The 22,149-nt window shown below is 41.3% G+C and overlaps 1 protein-coding gene across 1 annotated transcript; it reads left to right on the top strand.

Annotated features, from left to right (window-relative positions):
• The first annotated feature begins 774 nt into the window (after window positions 1–774).
• On the top strand, window positions 775–21,936 carry LOC141928930 (uncharacterized). The gene is made up of 11 exons (XM_074837809.1): window positions 775–988; window positions 3,560–3,937; window positions 4,222–4,262; window positions 6,474–6,571; window positions 16,208–16,327; window positions 16,597–16,661; window positions 16,877–17,040; window positions 17,422–17,533; window positions 19,177–19,461; window positions 20,153–20,215; window positions 20,669–21,936. Exons 1-11 carry the CDS (start codon window positions 916–918, stop codon window positions 20,782–20,784), a joined length of 1,515 nt encoding a protein of 504 aa, XP_074693910.1. The 5' UTR covers window positions 775–915; the 3' UTR covers window positions 20,785–21,936.
• The last annotated feature ends 213 nt before the right edge of the window (window positions 21,937–22,149 follow it).

Genomic DNA, 22,149 nt, shown 5'->3' with positions numbered 1-22,149 from the left:
ATGAACCAGGCCCATCACGCCAACAGGAGGAGGAGGCAGAGCCAGTGATAGTCACCCAATCCTTATCCCTGAGCAAGTTGCGAGACATGCGAAAAGATTTCAGCCACCATCCAGGTGAGCAACTCGTTACCTGGCTGCTCCAATGCTGCGATAGTGGGGCCAGTAGCATGGAACTAGAGGGCAGGGAGGCGAGGCAGCTGGGATCCCTGTCTAGGGAAGGGGGCATTGACAAAGTCATTGAAAAGGAGACACAAAATCTCAGTCTCTGGAGGCGACTTCTGTCAAGTGTGAGAGAGAGGTATCCCTTCAAGGACGACTTTGCATGTCGACCAAGTAAGTGGACCACTATGGAAAGAGGCTTTCACAGTTATATGGACACAGAGGAGTCAGAAGTGAAAATCCTCCTGCTCCCTCCCAGATCTGGTAGATGTAACTCTTGTCTGGGGGTGGGGCAACAGGTTTGGGCCATGCAGAGGGAGGGAGGGAGGGAAGATATCACTCCCAGGGAAAAGACCCTCTCCACATTACCTTGCTTGTCCCTTCCCAGCCACCTACACGACCACAGCCATCTACAGGGCCACAGGCTCTGGTTCAGAGATACCTGTATGAGGGGCCCTGGGGAGACAAAGAGACGTCTCTGTGTTTCCTGTGCAGGCTGAGCAGGTACAAAAAAGGGAATGTGGTTTCCTGTCCCCACCCAGGCCAGCAGTGACAAATTTATCCAACTCCTCAGTGTATGAAGCACCTGCAACTACAAAGGGGTTGCTCAGAAAAGGTTGCAAATCTGCCTGGGGTTGCAAGGAGGTCTGAGTCTTCAGTGCTGGGAGGACAGGGCATTTCTCTGCTGACTCGGATAGAGGAAGGTCTAAGCCCTTTTCAGCCCCACAGTTTTACTTTCCTATTTCATGGTGCACCATGCAAATTCCTCTGGGGAAGCCTGCAATGCTCCTCTGGATCCTGGTCATCACCTTTGCTGCAGCCCTTAAAGGTGAGAACCCCTCACCCCTTTTCCTGGGAAGAGGACATGGCGATGGGTTTTTTGTATTTCCCTCTGCCTGGAACCTTTATCATTCCAAAAATACTTTGCCCTTTCCTGCTCTCCCGTAGAATGTGTGGAGGTTGGGGGACCGATAGAGAGATGGAGATCTGACATAGCCCTGCAGTACCCCACTGCCAGGCATAGAAGAGATGTTCACCAGACCAAGGGGTAGAAGGGATGGGAGCCCAAGCTGGTTCTTCCTGACCTAGGAAGATCTGAGGTCTGTCCTCCCATGGTATCTTGACCCCTCTCTCCAGATCCCCAGAGCATTGCTCAGCCCTGCACTGTCCTGATGTGGGTGGGAGTGGGGAGCCAGTCCAACTCTGGGCTTAGCTCTGGCTGGAGAAGGAGCATGGGCAGGATGGTCCTTATGCTGTCATGTCTCCTTTTAGCAGCTACTGCAGGAAGTAAGGCAGGTCCCAAGAGAGGTCCCAGGAACACAGGGTCATTTGTGTGCCCAGGTATTTCCATGCTCCACTGTAATTCCTATCCCATGCATTCCTGCTCCGTCACATTTAATTTATCCACATATTGGGGTATCCAGCTCATGGAAAGAGAATGGTGGTGTGGGGGAATGGGAAGTTCTTTGGAGATTTAACTTCTTTCTGTAAAAGGGAGAGGAAGGGATTGTAGCCCCCCAGCATTCTCCTTCTCCCCTACCAAACGCTGTGCCTCAGCTGAATGGACAGTCTGTCAGTGGTGGGGAGCAACCCTGAGTGAGGGGGACAACAGGTGAAAGTGATAGGGCACCCTGCACCTATCCTCTTGTTGCTGTGACTGTGGCCATGTGTCTTGGAAGATATGAGCTCTCAGGTGTGGCTGGAGGCGAATGGAGAGGGGCTGACAGCACCCAGGGGCTCAATGCATCTCTCTTGCATCCAAACCTCTGAACTTTGGGTTTCACTTATACCAACAGATGCCTAGTGTGTGCCAAGTTTGTCTCCTACATCAACCACAGTTCTTCCACATTGCAGTATGGGGCTGCTGTGGACAGACAAACCACCACCTCTAGGAGCAGCTCCCAGAGCACATTTCTGGTCTTCTTCACCCTGCATCCTCAGGACCCTACAAACTAATTTTGCATGTGGTGACTTAGCACAGCGTTCAGGAGCCAGTCAGGAACCAGGCAAAATCCTCTGTGTCTGCTCACCCTGGGATCAGTGAGCTCCTGCCTGTCCTCTACCTCCAGCCCTTCCAGTTTCCACCCCAGGGCACTGATACAAAAGGGCCAGTGTGAAGCACTGCAGGAAAGAGGATAGAAAGAGAACTAGACACTCTTGTGAATGCAAGAGGAGGAAGAGGAGAACTTCTGTTGGGGAAGAGGGAGTGGAGCAGGGGATGCCTCTCCTTCTGCTGAGTCAGGGCTAGAAGAACCTAGCAGAGCCCAGAAGGATCACAGCTCTGACACATACTCCTGCAGGACTGCAGGGTACATTTAGACCATGGTCCCACAAAGGGTGTAAATGAGCACCAAAGATGAGCACAGCATGCTCACACCACCTCTACCCATGCAGTGACTGGAACTGATTTGTCCCCTGGGCTCTTGTTCCCACTGCTGCTGGGAGGTGTGTGATAGGTCCAGAAGGGTCACAGATTCTGTCTGCCCAACCCAGGTCTTGCCTCTCCCTTCTGGGAGTGAAGAGTTGGGCTCTGCTCCTCCCTGTGTTCCTTTGGGAATTAGTTTCTCTTCTCCCTGCCCCAAAACAGGACATGATCCCATAGAGGATGGGTCCTTGGCTCCTGACCTTGTTCCCCGAACAGCACTGCTGGGAGATGAGACCCATGAAGGAAGCAGAGAGAGACTGGGACTGAGGAGGCCTGGGTTGCCCCTGCACACCTTGGCTTGCTACTGCCCAAATCTAATTGCATAAGATGAATCCATGTACAGAAATCATCTTCCATTTTTAGGTGGGGTGGGATGCTGGTGCAGTGCAGACGAGGGGAGTTTTCAGAGATTTTTCTGAGCATGGAGTAAGGGGAAGACATTCCACGACAAAGCCAATAACTGCCCCATGGAGCTGTGCAGAGTCTCACTCTGAGCAGCCTTGGGATTTTCTAGGGGCAGGTCATTTCCTGGGCAGGTTTAAGAGCCCCATGCTTCCTGTCCCTCTGGGGCTCATGTGCAACTGGCAAACCAATTTCCCATGTGTCCCTGCCCTGCTCTCTGTAATCTCTGTGCACAGGGATGTGGATCCAGGCATAGCTGGTGAAGGGAGCAGAAAGATTAGGAAGGGCCACATGCTCTCCTTCTGCCAAGCTTCTGGATTCATATTTAAAGCTATGGCATGTTTATGAGCAGTTACCCAGATTCTTATGGGTCTCCTGTCTCAGCAGTCCTTTGACCAGCACAAAGAAATATGAGTCTGTGGTGTCTGGGCAAGCCACTGCCTCTAGGGATAACTCCTGGAACTAAAGGCCAAAATTCTGGTTTTGTGCACCCTACAACCCCAGGATGGACTATTGTACCCATAAGTTCTTTCATAGACACTCAAATCTCACACCTGCCCTGTGTCTTTTCAGGTTCCCTTTCCCCAATAAAGATGGTGGCATCTGGTCCCAAGGAGGGGAAGGTTTCTGGATCACTCCCACTCACCTGTACTGTAATGGGAGCACCTCTGGATAGCCCTCGATATGACTGGAATTGTGTCCGTCAGGCCCCAGGAGGGGAGCTGCAATTTCTAGGCTGGATCTATCCTTTTGGAAATAACACAGGCTATGCCCCACCCTTCCAAGGCCGAGTCAGCATCTCTGCAGATAAAGACAAAAACAAGATTTCTCTGCAGCTGCATGACCTTACAGCCTTTGACACAGCCACCTATTTCTGTGCCAGGCAGAACACAGTGATGCCAGTGGAGGGAGAGGCAGCACAAAAAGGGGGAGTACTCCTGTGGTGGGAGGGCCCTTTCTTAAAATGACAGTTGCCTGTACATGGTCTGGGAAATATCAGTGAGGTTTGGGATTAATAAATGTTGGAACTCCCAGTCTATCCATGGGCAACTGAATTTGCACTAAAATTTGACATTTATAATGGAAGCTAGAAATAAAATTCATGTGTGAATAAGTCCCATGGGCAGGCCAATCCCCAAACCCCTCAGACAGCACTGACTCTATTCACAGACCTCAGCACAAGCAACCATCACTGCCTCTTCCTCACAGTTACCCTGGTGCTTCTTTAATCCCAGGAGTTAAGGAACAAAGGGACCACATTAGAGCATCTCTCTGGGTAGGGATGCTGTGGAGCCAGTGTAGGCACCACAGGAGGGCACATGGCTCCTTCTCTGTGCAGCCCAAATCTGCCCCAACCTGTCTGTCCAACCCTCTCCTGTAAAGAAGGGGTTGTATCCTTGGAGGGTAGGAACCCGCACAGCTCTGGGCACGGAAAGGTGGATGGATGCTTTGTCACATCCTGGACCTGACATGGAGCTTGAGCAGTGTCACACTGCAGCAGCATGTGTAAAACATCACTGCACAAGGGGAAAGGCTTTTGGGCTGATGGGGCTGTTTAGGTGAGAGGAGCCTGCAAGCAAGGGACCATGAGGAGAGAGGGAGGTGCCTCTGAGGGCACAGAGGTGGCGAAGAAGAAGAGAGAGGAAGAAGGCAAAGAAAGCAAATGGTATCCTGGGCTGGCATTGCCAGCAGGTCAAGGGAGGGGGTCCTTCTCTGCTCAGGATTGATGAGGCGCATCTGGAAGCTATGTCTAGTGCTGGGCTCCCCAGTATGAAGAGACATGGACATACTGGAGATGGTCCAGCAAAGGGACACAAAGATGATTAAGGGATTGCAGCACCTCTCCTGTGAGGAAAGGCTGAGAGAGCTGAGATTGTTCAGCCTGAAGAAGAGAAGGCTCAGAGGGCTTCTTATCAATGAATACCTGAAGGGAGGGTGTAAAGAGGACAGAAGCTCTTTCCAATGATGCCGACTGACAGGACAAGAGGCGGTGGGCACAAATGGAAACACAGGAGGTTCCCTCTGTACTTAAGGAAACACTTTTTTACTGAGAGTGACAAAGCACTGGCACAGGTTGCCCAGAGAGGTTGTGGAGTCTTTTTCTTGTGTTGTCTAATGACTTGGTTAAAGAAATTAATTGCATTGTTTTGAAGATTATAGTCATAATAGTCTGTGTGATTGTTTTGTTTCAGTGTTGCATTGGTTGTCCTTTTATAATGCAGAAGATAGCAAGAGAGGTGTAGAATTATAAATAAGAAGGATCGCAGGAGTGTGATGGAAAAACAAAAGGGGGGAATTTGTAAAAGGAACAAGCTTTAGAAAACTCTTTTAGGATATTATTAATAGCAGGAATAATTAATAAATATTGTTTTATAGGTTTAATTAATAGAGCACAGGTGCCCTAGGAACAATACTGACAGTTTAAGCAATTTAGAAAGGCTAAGTAATGAAAAGCTAGACATAGATTAAGTATATGTTAAATAGAACATTTTGGGTCTTTTCTCAGAAGTCTAAAAGTGAATTATGAGGAAGATTGTTCAGAAGATAAGTAACCATGATGACTGAAGACTGCATCAGTGAACAGCAGTGTCCAAAGAGGAGTTGGAACGCAACAATAAGAAGTAGCCGAAACTGTGGAATACAATGGACTTTTGAAATTAATGATGAGTTGAGAGCTGAAAGCTCCTGGAAAATCACCAAAGACTCTTTGTATTGTATGTTAGATCATGTATATAGAGGGCACTTTTTGTGAGTTGTTGCCACTCACTGAGGTGATGGCCCAGCTCTGAGTTGTTAATAAAGCCAGCCTAGAGATACCCACGATCTGGTGAGATCCTTTAACACTGACCATGCTTAAAGCAGGGGGTTGGGACTTGGCAATCTGCTAACATCCCTTCCATCCTCACAGAAGAAGTGACAATGATAGCAAGCAAAATTAATCTCTGAAGAATTTGGGTATCACAGGCTCATTTTGCAGGAGTATGAAAATATCAGAGATATAAATAATTTTACGTCATTCATAGCTCTGATATGTAAGAAAAAAATAAACTGACAGTTAATGTGGGACAGCTGGCTCTTGACATTCTTAAGAAAATGTCCTACCTTGAAATCTCTAGAAGCTTATTAAAAATATATCTGAAATCAAGTAATTTGAGTTGAAAGGGCTGTTACAGTCCAAATCAATCCATAATCAGTGTCACCAAGAATGGTCAATGTTTCAGTAAGAGAGCTTAATCTACAATAAAAGTGATTCTGGCAATGCTATTTTTAATTTATGGCAATTTCCATGTGGTTTAATTATCCAACAATAAAAGAGCAGAGGAAGACAAAATGCAGTATTTGAGAGACATCAAAGAAGGGGTGTCACCTGACACTGAAATGAAAAGACAAGTATTTTTGTATGACTATTCATCACTGTGTGGGGTAGGTATCACAGTGGTTGAAGGGGACTGAACCACCCAACACAAACTGACTTCCTGAAAAACAGAAAAAAGATGAAACATACTCCACTTCCTCACAACCTCATCATCCCACAGACAACTGCATCCTGAAGAATACGTTTGATGCTGACTGTGAAGCTATAGGGTAATCACTATATGCAATATCAGTTTTTCTTGCACTCAAATATGGCTATTGGGCTCAAGACCATTTGATTTTGAACATATAGCTATCAACACCAGTTCAGCACATAGGTTTTTACCTGCCACAGTTTAGAAGTTTCCATCTAAGTTACTCATTGCATCCATTTTATATCTATTACAGAGTCACAAGAAGAAATTTGTCACTTCCCAAGGTATTTTAGACAGAAAAAATAGCTCAATCAATTGCCCTTGGGGCATGACTTTCTCTCCACAACATTCAGGTGACTACCTCAAATGCAACCCCTGGAAGCTAAGTGAGAAGACTCTAACACCATGTGGCTGGAAGACAGCTGCAGTTTTCTGTGATGAGCCACACAGATCGTGACCCTACGCTCTACTACTAAGCATCATCACTGAAATGGTCCCCTCTATCTTCATCTCAACTCACAGTAAACAATGACCCTCTATCCACCACCTCAATCTGGTATTATAATTCTTCCCCCCTTCACCCTTTTTCCACATGTGTTGCTTCTTCAGCTCAATGATTTAAGAAACCATGCATTAATTCCATCTTGAACTGCATGACTAATATTTTTCTCCATGGACCAGATCATGACCTGCTTGTCTTTGCCCCTAAGAGCTGCAGTCTCTTCCCATTTATTTTCTCCTCAAAGACCACTTCAGGGAACATTTTCTGAGTTTCTGATAATACCAGCTTACCTCACAGTGATAGGAAATCTAACACCTTCATGGGCTATAGATTGCCATAGGAGATGGTTGCTGCAGAGTCTCCATTGCTGCTAAACTCTAAGGAGGCCTTAGAGCTTGCCTGAAATCACCCAGGCAACTAATAGCTTCAGGGAAGAGGGCAGCGCCCAGCCACTCTCAGGCCTCTTCCAGCAGTGGCCTCTTTATGCCATGGTCAGCAGCTAGAGGTCGGCCTCCCACCCGCTTTTTTGTGTACGTTTGTTAACCCTCACTGCCAACTTTCAATAGCACTTTGGTAGATGATCAGACTAAAAGTTTTGCACCCTTTCTCCTTGCTGTCCGTTCACTTGGGTAGATCAATCCTATACTAAATTACAACTGCCTTGTTGTCTTCCTGCGCATGTAATTTTTTTCAGGATGTTAATAAATTTCTCTTCCTTCTTGCCCTCCTCCATCTTGACAACAGTTAGAGAGCAGTATTAACTTATATTTCCTTGGTACACTACCTGCGCCCATCTGTACCCAGGACGTCTTTTTTCCCTATAATGCTGTTAACGTGAGGTTAACTTAAAGTTTCTACTTCAGTGTAAGAAAACCATGGCATGTCCATTTTCAAGTAATTCTCTGTTCAAACACTGTCTGTGGTGGGGGAAGTACCCATGCACACACCCTAGTGATTGCATATACACATACACAAACCAAGTGATTAAAGTTTCAATTAAAGGCAATTGGCTTCTATCATGTGGCTGCGTTTACATCCTTGCATTGCAAGGTTATCTTTCATAGCATCTTCAGTAACAGTCAGACAGTATCTAGACACCATACCTTTTCTTCCTTAGTAATCACTGAAGTGACAGCTTTTTTGCTGTCCATCCTACACGAGGAATGTATTCAAACAAAATTTATCTTCACCTGCATATTAAGCTTCACACAAGTCTTTAGGTGCAGGTGTTACTGATTTGTTATTAATTTGAGTTGATGATTTATGGTGATTTTGATAGGAATGATTAGGACTAAACAATTAAATGGAATCTTACAGAAATATTGGTTTTTATAAAAGATAGTGGTGTAATGTTTTAAGTAGTCATAGAGATGTTGTATTTAGTTTAAAGTAACCATACAACCAGTTATGCTGCTAGATGAGGTACCATTGTTAGACTGTCTGGTGAGGATATTTATTGCCCTGTAGACCAGGTGTTTTAAAAGCCATATAGTGAAAGGGCCTTGAAACATGTTAAAATCGCAATGTGAGCCAAAGTCCTTGAGTCAGGGGCATTGGAGGGTCTTTCTTCTAGGTCAGCAGTCTGTGGTGGTCACAAAAGCAGCCCCCTGACTCATTTCAGGACTCAAGTGCATATGACTGGAAAGAGGTGGGAATATGAAAACGACTTACAGGAATAAGCATGTTTATGCATGAGAACTTGATTAATCTGTCTGACTGTATCCTATATAATCAGCATGCTCCACGAGTTAGGTGTGCATTGTTGGTGAGATGACTCCCCTGCGCACCAGGCTGTTAGTAAAGGAGTGTCTGTCTACATCAAATTGGTGTCGATAAGTTCTTTTATCCTGTTTTGGTGACAGTTTATGGTGACCCAGATGGGCCCTCGTTGAAAGAGACCGGAGGAGTCGGGGACCTGATCTGTTCCAGCCGGCACCGAGGAATTCTCGGAGATACCCATCAATCCCCAATCCATAAGGCTCTTTGCAATGTCCCCTGGAATTGGTAAGACACTTCTTATTTGGTTTGGTTTGAGAAGTGGCTGTCAGACATGGCAAAAGCTGCGCAGGGTTGGACAAAGGGTACCCATTTGGTTTGGAAGCCGAGGCATCTGCCCGCAAGACATAAGCGAAAGCTATTGCAGGGTTGGACAAATTTGGGTATTGGAAAAACTTATATGCTATAGGTTTTTATTGGTATTTGTATTTTGGTATTAAAAAAATCAGAAAAAAAGTATAAAAAAAATTGGTGGTGTTTGTGTGAGTTTGAGACATACAAACAAGTACGAAGCGAGTGCAGAGTTTGGATCTGCAGTTCTGTTACCCCGTGAGGGGTGCAGCTGGAGAAGAATGAAGTGAAAGATTGAGTGATTGTGTGTGCGTGAATTTTAAAATATTTTGAAATGACATCTAAACTAACACATTTGTTCGAGAGTAAGAGTGTTGGTAATTTGGCTTTTGATGAGAAGGTACCGAAGATTTCCCCGTTAGGATGTCTGTTAACGCACTGGGGAGAAATACATGATGACTTATATAAAAATCAAATGACAAGAGTATTGTAATTATTGGTGGCCTTTATATGTTTTGGAAGATCAGGAAAAGTGGCCTGCCACTGGAACTTTAGAGGAGGATTTGTGAATTCTGGGAACCGAGATTTTAATGCACCCCTAGGAATAAATCAGTGTGCTTATTGTAGAGAAGAAGGGCATTGGAAACAAGAATGTTGAAAGATGAGGGGTGGTCAGCAAGAGGTAGCAGGAGTAATGACCCTAGATGAATGAAGGGGACCAGAGGGGAACCCAGCTGAACCTCTGGTTGCAATTAAGCTGGGAGAAAAAGTGGTTAAATTTTTTAGTAGATACAGGAGCAACATTTTCAGTATTGAATACCTGTAAAAGGAAATTGGGAGTGAAAAGAGCAAACATAAGGGAAGCAACAGGGAAAGAAGAAAAACAGGTCATTCCTACAACCCCTGTATTTAAAATCTGGGAACAAAATCATTACTCATAAGATCTTGTATGTATTGGAAAGTCCGATACCCTTGTTAAGAAGGGATTTGTTGTCCAAATCAAATGCACAAATTGTTTTTGAGGAAGGGGAACTCTTCCTAAAAATACCTGAGTCAAAGACAGGAGAAATCCTGATGATACAAGAAAGAATAAAAGAACAAGAAGTTCCACAACAAGTAGATCTAGCAGTAATCCCTACAGTATGGGAAACAGATAAATCTGGCAAATCAAAATTAGTACTACCTGTGAAAATACAATTGAAGGAGTGTGCAAGACCAGTAAGGATTAAACAGTATCTGATTAAACCAGAAGTTAGATGGAGAATTAAGAAATGATTGACAAATTTTTGGAGTATAAAATCCTTGAGGAATGTGAACCTAAATATAATACTCCAGTTTTACTGGTTAACAAACCTTTGGGTGAATATAGGTTAGTAACAAGATTTAAGAGCAGTGAATCAGATAGCTAAGGACATTTATTCTGTAGTGGCAAATCCATACATATTGTTGACAGCATTAAAAGAGACCCATCAGTGATTTACAGTGCTTGACTCAAAGAATGCTTTCTTTTGCATGCCTCTGGAGAAGGGAAGCAGAAAATTGTTTGCCTTTGAGTAGGAAAATCCACAAACAGGACAAAAAAAAATAAATGCAATTGACATGGACAAGACTACCCCAAGGATTTAAAAAATAGCCTGACCATTTTTGGAAATCATCTGGTAAAGGAACTTGAAGTATAGAAACAAGATGATTCACAGCCAAAGCCTGGACACTTATTTTTGCAATATGTGGCTGACGTACTGATTGCTACAGAAGAAAGATCCACCTGCATAAAGGTAACAATAGAACTTTTAAATTTTCTTGGACTAAATGGGTACAAGGTATCCAGAAATAAAGCCCAAACAGCAAGCCAGACTGTAATGTATCTGAGCTTTAAGATTTCAAAAGGACAGCGGCAATTGGGAACAAACTGTAAGGAAGCCATTTGCGGCACTGGAGCCGAAAAATTTTCATGAACTAAGGACCTTTTTGGGAATGGCTGGGTGGTGTCGCCTTTGGATAATGAATTACAGTCTAATAACTAAGCCATTGAATGAAGCTCAAAAGAACTTCCCCTTTGTATGGAGCCCACATCAGCAACAGGCCTTTAAAAATTTAAAATGAGCTCTAATGTCTGTACCTGCCCTGGAACTTCCAGATTTAACCAAAGATTTCCAGTTGTTTGTCTATAAAAGACAACATCTTGCACTGGGTGTGCTGACCCAGAGAATGGGAAGCTGGAAGAGACCAGTAGGATACTTTTCCAAACAGTTGGACACTGTGAATAAAGGATGGCCCACTTGCCTTCGAGCAGTTGCTGCTACAGTGATGCTTATTCAAGAGGCCCAGGAATTGACTTTGGGAAGAACAATAACAATATGTGTCCCACACATGGTGATAACTGGTTTAGAACAAAAGGGGGGACATTGGTTGTCCCCGAGCAGAATGATGAAGTACCAGGCGGTCCTGACTGAACAAGATGATGTGGTTTTAAAAAAAACTAACCTGGTAAACCCTGCAGTTTTTCTAAGTTCTACACAGGAGGAAAGGCAGCTGGAGCAGGACTGCCTGACTACCACTGAGCATGTGTCGAGAGGATCTGAAGGACACACCGCTGGAAGATCCCAACTAGGAGTTATATACAGACGGCAGCAGCTTTGTGGAACAGGGAGTTCGATATTCTGGATACAACAGACAACTAAATCATAAAGGCAAATGCATTGTCTGGCACCACGTCAGCTCAAAAGGCAGAACTCTTTGCTTTAACCCGAGCTCTTGAAAGAAGTGAAAAGAAGAAAGTAAATATCTGGACTGACTCGAAGTATGCTTTTGGGGTCGTACATGTCCATGAAGTTTTGTGGATAGAAGGAGGATTATTGTCCTCCCAGGGATCAAATATTAAACATCAGGATGAAATTTTGCAGTTAATTGCAAGCAGTTCAGAAACCAAGTCAGGTAGCAATCATGCACTGTAAACTGCTTCAGGTTAGGAATACAAAAGAAATTGGAGGAAATAATTTAACAGATAGGGCTACCAGAAGAACAGCGAAAGAAATAACATTACAAATGACATTGATTCCAACCAAGACAGTAATTCTTCCAAAGGAGAAACCTAAATATTCAGAAGAAGATAATAAATTAGGACAATTATTGAATACTAAGAAAATGTAGCTGGATGGTGGGTGACATCTAGTAGACAAATAACAGTACCACCTCATCTAACTAAGAAATAATTCAAATAAAACATCAGGAATGTCATTGGGACATAGAGGCTTTGGTAACCCTTTCAAAAAAAGACAAGTAGTATCAGTCAAAATGCTTGGATTAGCCAAAATAATAATTGCAAAATGTGATGTGTGTTTGAAAAATAATCCAGTAATAAAGAAAAGGGTCCAAATGGGTAAGCTCAAATCTGGAACAGAACCAGGAGACTATTAGCAAGGAGACTTTTCAGAGTTACCTAGACAAAATGGGTATCGGTACATTCTGGTGGGGAGTTGATACGTCTACAGGATGGCCAGAAGCCTTTCCTTGTTACACCACTCAGGCAAAAGTAGTAGTAAAATGGTTACTATGAGAAATAATCCCAAGATTTGGAGCCCCTATTGAGATCTCTTCAGACAGAGGCCCACACTTTGTTGCTGAAGTTGTACAAAGTGTGTGTAAAACTCTAGAAATTACTTGTGATTTACATACACCATGGAGGCCACAAACCAGTGGAAAAGTAGAAGAAAAAAAAATAATCAGACCCTAAAACAGCAGATTATCAAAATATGTCAAGAAACTAATTTAAAGTGGCCTCAGACACTTCTATTGGCATTGTTGTAAATCAGAGTACAACCAGAAAACAGCACATCAGTTAGTCTTTATGAACTACTATATAAAAAACCATATGAATCTCTGGAACCGAATCCAAATGTGCATGTAAAAGGAAACAAGATGTATATAATTATTTACTCTCCTTAGGAAAAACCCTGACTGCAATCCAAAATGCAGTACTGTGGAACTGACCTTTATCCCTGGAAAATCCAATACATGACTTTCAACCCGGAGACTACGTCTACGTGAAGATGTAGACTTCTGAACCCCTACAAGAATGCTAGAAAGGACCATTTCAAATACTGCTGACTACCTTTGCAGCTATTAAAATTACAGAATCAGATGTATGGATGCACTATGCTAGAGTGAAGAAGGCTCCCCCTTCCTGGAAGATCAACAGTAGGAATCTGGGAGCTTCAAAATTGACTCTAAAATATGCCTAACTTTATATATTAATTAGAAATTGTTTTAGATTTGATTTTAACCTGGAAACTGATGCTTGTGGAATTCTGGTTTGAAGTAATAATCAAAAGACAAAATATAACTGAGAAAATACTAGACCTGAAGGTGAGGAATAGAAAGCATGTAGAAACAGAACAGTTAATATACCTCCCAAAGAAATCACCAGAAGGAAAATTTGATGTTAGGATTAATTAAGAAATTTGACAATTTGCAGAACATAACACAAATTGCTGTTTACTGATACCAAGAACAGTAGATGAATCTGTTCCATAGGGAATTTTAACAATGAATTTGACCAATATAAGACACAAAAATGAGACTACTTAATTGCGAACAAAAAACCTGTTGTTCAGTAGTATGAACAAGTAAAAATTATCAAGAAACAGTAGAAGTTCCCAGGAAATAAAACAGATTATGAAAAATTGTTAAATATTTTTTCACAAAAATAGAAAAATATTGAACTGTTAGGAGGTGTTCTTACGATGAACAAATTAGAAACAATGTAAGTAGAAACATCATGGAATAGAAGTGTGACAAAACCAATTAAACTGCACAAGAGGAGGAAGTACAATAAGATTCTATATGGTCCATGTCTATATTTTCACAGTTTCAATATGGCTAGAACTCCTTGGGATGGGACAACTTTTCCGGCCTTTCCATCAGTAAGTGATAAAGGAAACACATCGAGAGAAAAGAAAAATTTAGTGTCTTGGTAAATATGAAGAAGTAAATAACTACAGCAGTGTAGACCTAATAATTCAAAGAATTCTTGCTTTGGGTGCTGCCTTAAAATATGGGTGTCTTTGCCAAAGTCTTAAAAACTGTCTTAATTTAACCAAAACATATATTCCCAAAAGAAGAACAATATTTAGCTTTAAAAGATCTGCAATTCAGAGTCTAGGACATTTGGTTTGGGCAATAAATAATCGAACCTGAACAACACATCTGCCCTTAAATAGGAAGGTAAAACAGATTACTTCAGGTATGCCAACGTTGTGCCCAATTTGAAAGGAATCTCCTGTTAAGGGGTCCTTAAAAAATAAATAAATAAATAAATAAATAAATAAAATTAAAGCAGATTAGGTGATCAGAGATAGATGACACATGGAATGAACCCCCAACAGGAATAAAAATTAGTTAGGCTCTAGAATCCCTTTTGAATCCCATAGCATCATATAGAAACAGGAAATTATTATATCAACTAACGGGAGAGGTAGAAAAACTGGCTAATGTCACAAGGAAAAGATTCAAGGAATTAAATTTTCAATTACAAGCAACCTCAAGGATAACTTTGCAAAACAGAATGACGCTAGATAGGCTCCTGCTTAAAGAACATGGAGTTTGTGGATACCTTAAAAACAGAATAGATCACTGCTGCATACATGTCCCAAATGTGACACAAGGTGTAAAACATGATCTAGAACTACTAAGAAAAATTAAAGAAGATACTAAAAAAAAATGTCCGAGAAGATATGTCAGAAGATTGGATAGACAAAATTTTTAATAAATTGGGTTGAAATTTAAGTTCATAGATAAGGTTATTAATTGGCATGATATTTATCTTGCTGGTTGTTTTCTTGATGATAATGTTGATTTATTCCTGCTTAAAGAGAGCAAAATTATATTCAATCGCATGATCATAAGAGAAATCCCAGGACTCCCACCAGCATACAGTAAAAGAGAAACATAATAAACTCTGATATGAAAGTATTGAAATGATTTTCAAAACATTCAAAGGGGGGAAATGTTACTGATTTGTTATTAATTTGAGTTGATGACTTTGGTGATTTTGATAAGGAATGATTAGGACTAATCAATTAAATGGAATCTCACAGAAATATCAATTTTTATAAAAGATAGTGGAGTAATGTTTTAAGTAGTCATAGAGTATTGTATTTAGCTTAAAGTAACCATACAACCAGTTATGCTGCTAGACGAGGTACCATCGTTAGACTGTGCGGTCAGGACGATTTATCGCCCTGTAGACCAGGTATTTTAGAAGTTGCATTGTGAAAGGGCCTCGAAGCATGTTAAAATCGCAATGGGAGCCAAAATCCTTGAGTCAGGGGCACTGGAGGGTCTTTCTTTTGAGTCAGCAGTCCGTGGTGGTCACAAAAGCAGCCCCCTGACTCGTTTCAGGACTCGGGTGCACATGACCGGAAAGAGGTGGGAATATGAAAATGAGTTATGGGAATTATCACGTTTGTGTATGAGAACTTGATTAATCTGTCTGACTGTATCCAATATAATCAGCACGCTACACGAGTTAGGTGTGTGTTGTTGGTGAGACGACTCCCCTGCGCACCCGGCCGTTAGTAAAGGAGTGTCTGCTCATCTACATCCCATCGGTGTCCATAAGGTCTTTTATCCTGTTTTGGTGACCCAGGTGGCACTAAGTATGCAGAACTTGTCCATCATGCAGGATTTGATTAACCTGCTTTCCACCATCCAGAGCAAAACCCTTATTTAATAACTCCTCCCACAGAACAATATATCTCTACCTAATAAAGAAAAACTATTTCTTTTTCACTTTTAAAGATACTAAAAACATGATAAAGCCTTCCTGAGACACCAAATGACCCTCAGCACTGGCCCATTCAGAAAGAGAACAACTCTAAACCCCCAGATTTAGCATATTACTTTTCTTTCCGGGCAACAAAAAGTAGTTCAAAGTGAAAAAACAAACCAGAACACTTCTGCAACTCTGGAGGGTTTCACTAATTGCTTTTGCTTTTTCATTAGACTAAAATCTGAACCTTCCCAGAGCAACATTATAATCCTTCATTGTAATCCTACAAGTCACAAGCAGGTACAAATCCCCTCTTGTAGCCCAACTTCATGTCCTTATTTTAAAATATTGTGATTTCTTCATGTGGTATATAGGGTATATGACTACCTGTCTCTTGTGAAATACTGTACGGTAAAAGGGAAGGAAGAGGCACTTTTTGTAACTAAGTGTATCACAGTGTTGAGAACTTGGAGTCGCACAGTGACACAAACGCTGTAAGGTCTCATACAAAAACATGAGACAGCAAAAGGAACAATACATTTTTGAGAAAGAAAGGAAAAAGGAAATGTGTTGAAGAAAACTGCAGAATTCCTATGAGCATTTGTTCTGGAAGCGTATTGCTTTACTGAGCTAATAGAAAATACAAGGGTTTTAAAAGCTTTAGCCTGGATCAAGTTGTTTGAAAGCACTCTACTATGAAATCATTGTTTTCTCCCCTCATGATTTTGGAAACATTGATGACTTTGGAGCACTTTTATGGCAGTCCATTGATGGATCCTTTGGATGAACTGCTGGCATTTATGCCACCTTTGGATTGTGGTGAAGAAAGTGAGTTTATCTGACTACATGCAAACAGTGTGGCAACAGACAGGCTCGTATTTGGAACTGGGATCACTTTTTCAGTCGAGCCAAGTAAGTTCCACTTTTTTTACTACTAATGTATTTAAGTTTGTGGTGGGGTGGACAAAGGAATTGTGTGATGTGACAACATAATGAGAAATCTCTGCTGCCTCGGATCTCTTGAACATGTGTTCTCCAACCAGGTGAGTCTTCAGTTCATATTTATTTAACAAAGCTTTTCAGGAACAACAAAGATAGTTTCCTAGCTATGTGCATCAACATTACTCCACAGATCCTCACTCTCTCCTGTAGCCCCACTGCTAAATTTAAGACTGTTTATACCCAGTGGTGTCTTAGCCCGGCTTCAGTATAAGGTGAAAGTAGTTGCTTGCTTTCTTTTGTCTAAACACTAAGGTGTGTGGAAAGGAAAAAAGGACATGTAAAGAGTTTCAGGAGAAAGTAGTTCCCATGGAAAGAGGGCACATTATTTTTTGCAGCAACTGCTTGAAATGGCACTCTTCTGAACGTGTTCTTCATAAGGATGGACTATCTTCCTCAGCTTTTGTGTGACAGTGTGAAAGTGGGAGCAATGGATGAGTTTGTTGGGTTGATTTTTATTGTCCTAAAACTTTCAGTTGCACACCACCATCTGAACACACACACTCCCCAGACAGGCATGGGACTCTCTTAGGTGGTAGCTCACATCTGTAAACCCCATATAGATATACAGCTGCCTTGAAATCTTTAGGGCATCTTACATGCCTATTTTGGGGTAGATAAATGCAGCTTTGCGTCCTGTGGGAGTAGGGAATCCAAAGATCCTGTTTTGAAAACATCATTTGCAAAAGTAGGACAGCAAGGTACCAGCAGCTTCTATCAGCCCAACTTCAATGTACAGTAATTTAAACCTGCCAAAAGGTGTTCTACCATGAGCAATCAACCAACAGAAGTTGTTGGTGGGTGAAAGTCTAAATAATGGATTTGCCTTTTCAGACAAACACAGCAACCCTAATGTGAGGTTCGGTTTCTACACGGGAAGTATCTTGCGTGTCTTTTAAAATAAACTGAGTAATTGGCTATCAGTTTTGGTAATCAGTATTTGGTAATTGGTAATCAGTAATTGGCTGTGTCATGACTCCTGTTCTTCAGGAAAGAGGGAAAAAAGCCTTTCCCCAAACAGTAGGCTTTAGAAACTATTGATTCCTCCAAAGACAAGAATAGATTTTCCATGTTTCTATAAAGCTGTTATCCTGACTCTTTCAGTGTTGTTTTTGTTGTTTTTTTTTTTTTTTTTCATTTACATGGAAGATATTCAAAAGGACTTTAAAACCACTAAGAACACTGCAGGAGCTGGGCCTCCTGAGAATCAGCAAGAACAAAAGACAGATAAAACATTCTTTAATCTCTACACAGTTTTTGAGACATCTCCTCCTGAGAATTCAGTAGGAGAATAGCTAAGGGATTACTTGGTTCATTTCCTGTATACTTCTCACTGGAGTAAGCCAAGGTCCACAAGAGGATGGAATATATAGCCAATTCTGTGATAAATTTATTAACTGGTTTTTGTGTGCAATACAAATAGAACTGCTCACCCCCCACTCCACCTAAAAGTAAAAAGATGTCCTAAGGATCTACAAGACATCTGTTTCTTTCAGAAGGGACAGCCAGAAAGAAGACAGAATAAATGGTGTATGTGGAATGGCACTAAACTTCTCTGTTAGACACCGCTGTTGTTCTTTAGGATGGCTCAGCATTATGCAGTCAGACAGTCTCATGACTTGGAAACCTCTCCAGAGTTCACATAACACTATTCACTTGTTAAGAGAGGTTTATATGCCTGGGTCAAGTTCCACATAGAAATATTACAGAAACATTCAAATAATGGAATTTGAAAAGAAAACCTTGCTGAAACTGAACATTTGTTAATGAAAGATTTAACCTTATCTTCCATTTTAGCAACATTATTTTGTATCTGCAAGTAATCCCACTCTTTGGAATAGCACTGTAGAGTGGAGTAACAAACTGTCTTCTCTCCCTATATGCTATGGTTAAGCCTTTTAGCCTCATCAGGTAAAGGATTTTTAGGTAATAAAAAGAAGGATCTTTTAGTATGTATCATGTCACAAGCATAGAAGGCTACCCTTAAAGCAAATGTTCTTCTTGGTGTCTAAATTTTTATGAATTCAAAAATAGTATGATCATTTGTTCTGTATTCTTAAAAGTTGTCTTCCTCACTTCAAGATTGCTCAGTTAAAGGAATTCAATTATATATATTCTGGCAAAAACAAGCTTAGGACCCCAAGGGACTAGAAGCTCTAATGAAAATCCCACCCTTATATTTCCTTTCTGTCTTTGATCTGCTCTTTGGGAAGCAGGAGGAAGAAATAAACACAGAAAGACACTCAGCTGTCAGGGGGCAGACATGGCTGGACTATATCTGAACTGTAAATGATTTAGCTCTCAGAAAGTACTCAGAAAATAAAGTCTCGTGCTTCTTTTTCAGAGAGTCAAGAAGAATCTTCACCAGAAGTCATTGTACTTAAATCAAAGGAACCCAAACAGTATGACAACAAACTGAACATGGCTTGTTTGGCAAGGACTTTCTACCCTAAGAGCATCAGCCTTGATGTGCCCGAGAGTGACATTTCGTATGACCTGAAGGCACCTGTTGTCACATCTGAGGGGATGTATAGTACCATGAAGGTAACTCGAGTGGAACCAGATGCAAAGGTGACCTGCAAGGCTATGCACAAGGGCAACAAGACTACAGCCAGCATAATTCTGCCAGGTACAGTGTTGTGGTCCAAATGCAATGTAATTCTGGGAGATGCATCTTCCAGCATTTTTTCTTGCCTTTTGAGAACCTAGCAGAAACTAGTAAGGACAGTCAGAAAGATATTTAGGTTCTTAGGTGAAGACAAGATATTCAGAAGTACCGAGCATACATGACCTTAATTCAACTCTTTAAGCACTTGGAGTTTTCTTGCCAAAAAAGAAAAAAACAAACAAACAAAACCCCTACCGTCCCACCAGTGAAACCCCTCCAAACCTCTAATATTTGCTAGTCTACCTTTATCTAAGGCAAAATAATTCAAGGGACTTGAGTATACATGCCTGGTAGAAGAAAGTTGAAAATAACTTTTATGAAAACACAAAATAAAAAAGGATGTGATTTTTTTTTCCCAAAAATCTTTTGGTTACTTTTTGATCACTTTTTAAATTGTTCTTTTCCTGTGGTAAAATTCATTTCAGAAAAGAGAGAAAATAAGGCTCAACAATCCTGTATTTTTGTTTTTTTCTGCAATGACACGTAGAAAGCTAATTTTTCTCTTCAAGTTAATCTCAGAATTAATGACCTGCCATCTGATCCTTCAATACTGTTTATCTATTGCTGGGAAAAGAGCTATAGGTATGTTTTGTGTAATTTTTGTTTTATATAGCTTGGATACAATTTATAGTGTCTCTCAATTATTCAGCAGAAGAGAAAACTGAAGAATTTGAAACAGCTAATGCTTGCAATGTTACAGATGCCTCTACAAAAGGTTAGTTGTCTAAAGGAACAATTGAGTATGGTTCTTTATTGAGGATTTAGTAACAATGCATGAGAATGCATTGTCTTTAGTACAGAAATGTCTGAACTGCAGATAATTTTTAAGCAATAAGCTGCACTTTCTGTGGACTCAATACTAAGACATGAAAAATTGCTTTCTCTGGTGCAGAAGTGTCAGAATTCAAAATTGAGAAATAACCTGCTGTTTCAGGTTGACAGACTACATAACTGACAAGTTTCCATGGGATAAAACAGCAATGAGAAATAAATTCCTCCTCTCTTCCCTGCAGTTGATACATTCATCTGTCATCTTTTCCTTTATTCCTGCTTCCCTCATCAACCTATGATGTGTGGATTTTCCTTCTTTTTTGGGAGGGGGGTCGGGGTAGGGCATGGGGATAATATCAAGACCACACTCTCTTCCCTCTTCTTCTTTTTAAAGCAGATGTCAGAACGGAGAAAGTGAATATGCTGTTCATGTCTGTTTTGTGTTTGAGAGTCCTGCTGGCAAAAAGCATCGCTTTCAATACAATCATGAGTGTCAAGCTGTTTCTCTTCTGAGGTAGGAAACACATAATTCAGTGCCTGAGAACACAGGAGGCAAGTTCAAGGAGTGACCACTTGGCTTTGCATCCTGTAACCCCACAAGGAGTGACATCAGTTCAGCTGCTCTTGTTACCATTGGATAAGTTAATGTAAGCCCCAAATTGCCCCTCATCCCCAAACTGCCTTTGCACCAGGCTAGTCCAGAGCATCTCAGGTTCTATCAGAAATCTTCTGTTGGTTGTTTCAAGTGGCAGAGAACAAAGTGTGGATAAATGTTCAGATCAGCAAGAACTGTAAAGGGAGAATCCCAAAACCCAACAAATTTGAAAAGGGGGACAGAAAAAGGAGGAGCCAAAATGACAAAAACAACTTTCCAATCCATTCCAGATTAACAGAAACTCAGCACCACTGCATTAAATGTGAATATGAATTTAAACCAAACATTTAAACCAAACATTGTTTGCTCTTTCAGGTACTGGATAAGTGAGCCAGCAATGGGCTGAAGAAGAGCAGGAAAGAACACACAGATGAATATTTTAAACACCACGGGTCAGCTTTGCTACCAATAAACATCTGAAAAATCAACAAACACCCCAGTTCCTGTAGATCTATGAGTGCATTTACTTCTCCAAGGTGCTCTTCAGTTAAGATCATCTGGAAGCTTTCTTAGACAGCTAATACTGCTGAACACTTGCCTAGCTTAGTTTCATTAGTTGTTAGAACACTTTTTTGTTATTTCTTATTTCCATAAGAAATTTCCCTCATCCCTCTGCTAAGCAGCAATACTTAGCTCTCCTACCCCTGTATCCATTGCACTGACGCATCCAAATTGCTTATATAGTTTTGAAAACTTAAAATTGAAATTTATACTTACTATGCTTTAAAAATACCATCTCTGGTCATATCACATTATTGTGTAATGCTTTTCTGATTGGGGATCCCAGGCACAGAGGGAGCATTGTATAGTTTTAATTTTTAGAAGCTTTTATTAATGGCAGTTTTCTGGTGCAGGTAATTGCACTGGACCTGAAGGAATTCACTAATACAGCAGTATTTTCATTTCCATCTCTTCTTTAGAATATTTTTCTCTTTTGTTATGTATATGTTACCTGCATTTTAGGTTTTCTTACTATACACCAAAATAAAGTTTTATTATCCTTGGTTTGCTCTATGCCCTTTCTTCTGGAAGTTGGGTGGAAACTGGAAATTCCACTGTCCTATGAAGTGACCACTGAGAACTAGAAAACCACATATTACAGCCTAGACTTCTTTTTTATTAAATTTGTCTATCTTGGGCTTTCCACAGGGAAAGAGACACTCCTTGGCACATTTAAGAGACTTCAAGGAGGGCTATGAATTCTGGCCCTACTGGGTTTAAAG

The sequence above is a fragment of the Strix aluco genome, chromosome 12 (genome assembly GCF_031877795.1).
Source record: "Strix aluco isolate bStrAlu1 chromosome 12, bStrAlu1.hap1, whole genome shotgun sequence".
NCBI classification, from domain to species: Eukaryota; Metazoa; Chordata; class Aves; order Strigiformes; family Strigidae; genus Strix; species Strix aluco.
Note: the sequence above shows the minus strand (reverse complement) of the source record. Positions and strands in the feature narration are given on the sequence as shown.

Coding starts and splice junctions, on each gene's coding strand:
- LOC141928930 (XM_074837809.1), top strand. CDS start 916: ATGCAAATTCCTCTGGGGAAGCCTGCAATGCTCCTCTGGATCCTGGTC. Junction 16,328..16,596: donor CGCACAGTGACACAAACGCT/GTAAGGTCTCAT, acceptor CTTTTATGGCAG/TCCATTGATGGATCCTTTGG. Junction 16,662..16,876: donor TTTGGATTGTGGTGAAGAAA/GTGAGTTTATCT, acceptor TTCTCCAACCAG/GTGAGTCTTCAGTTCATATT.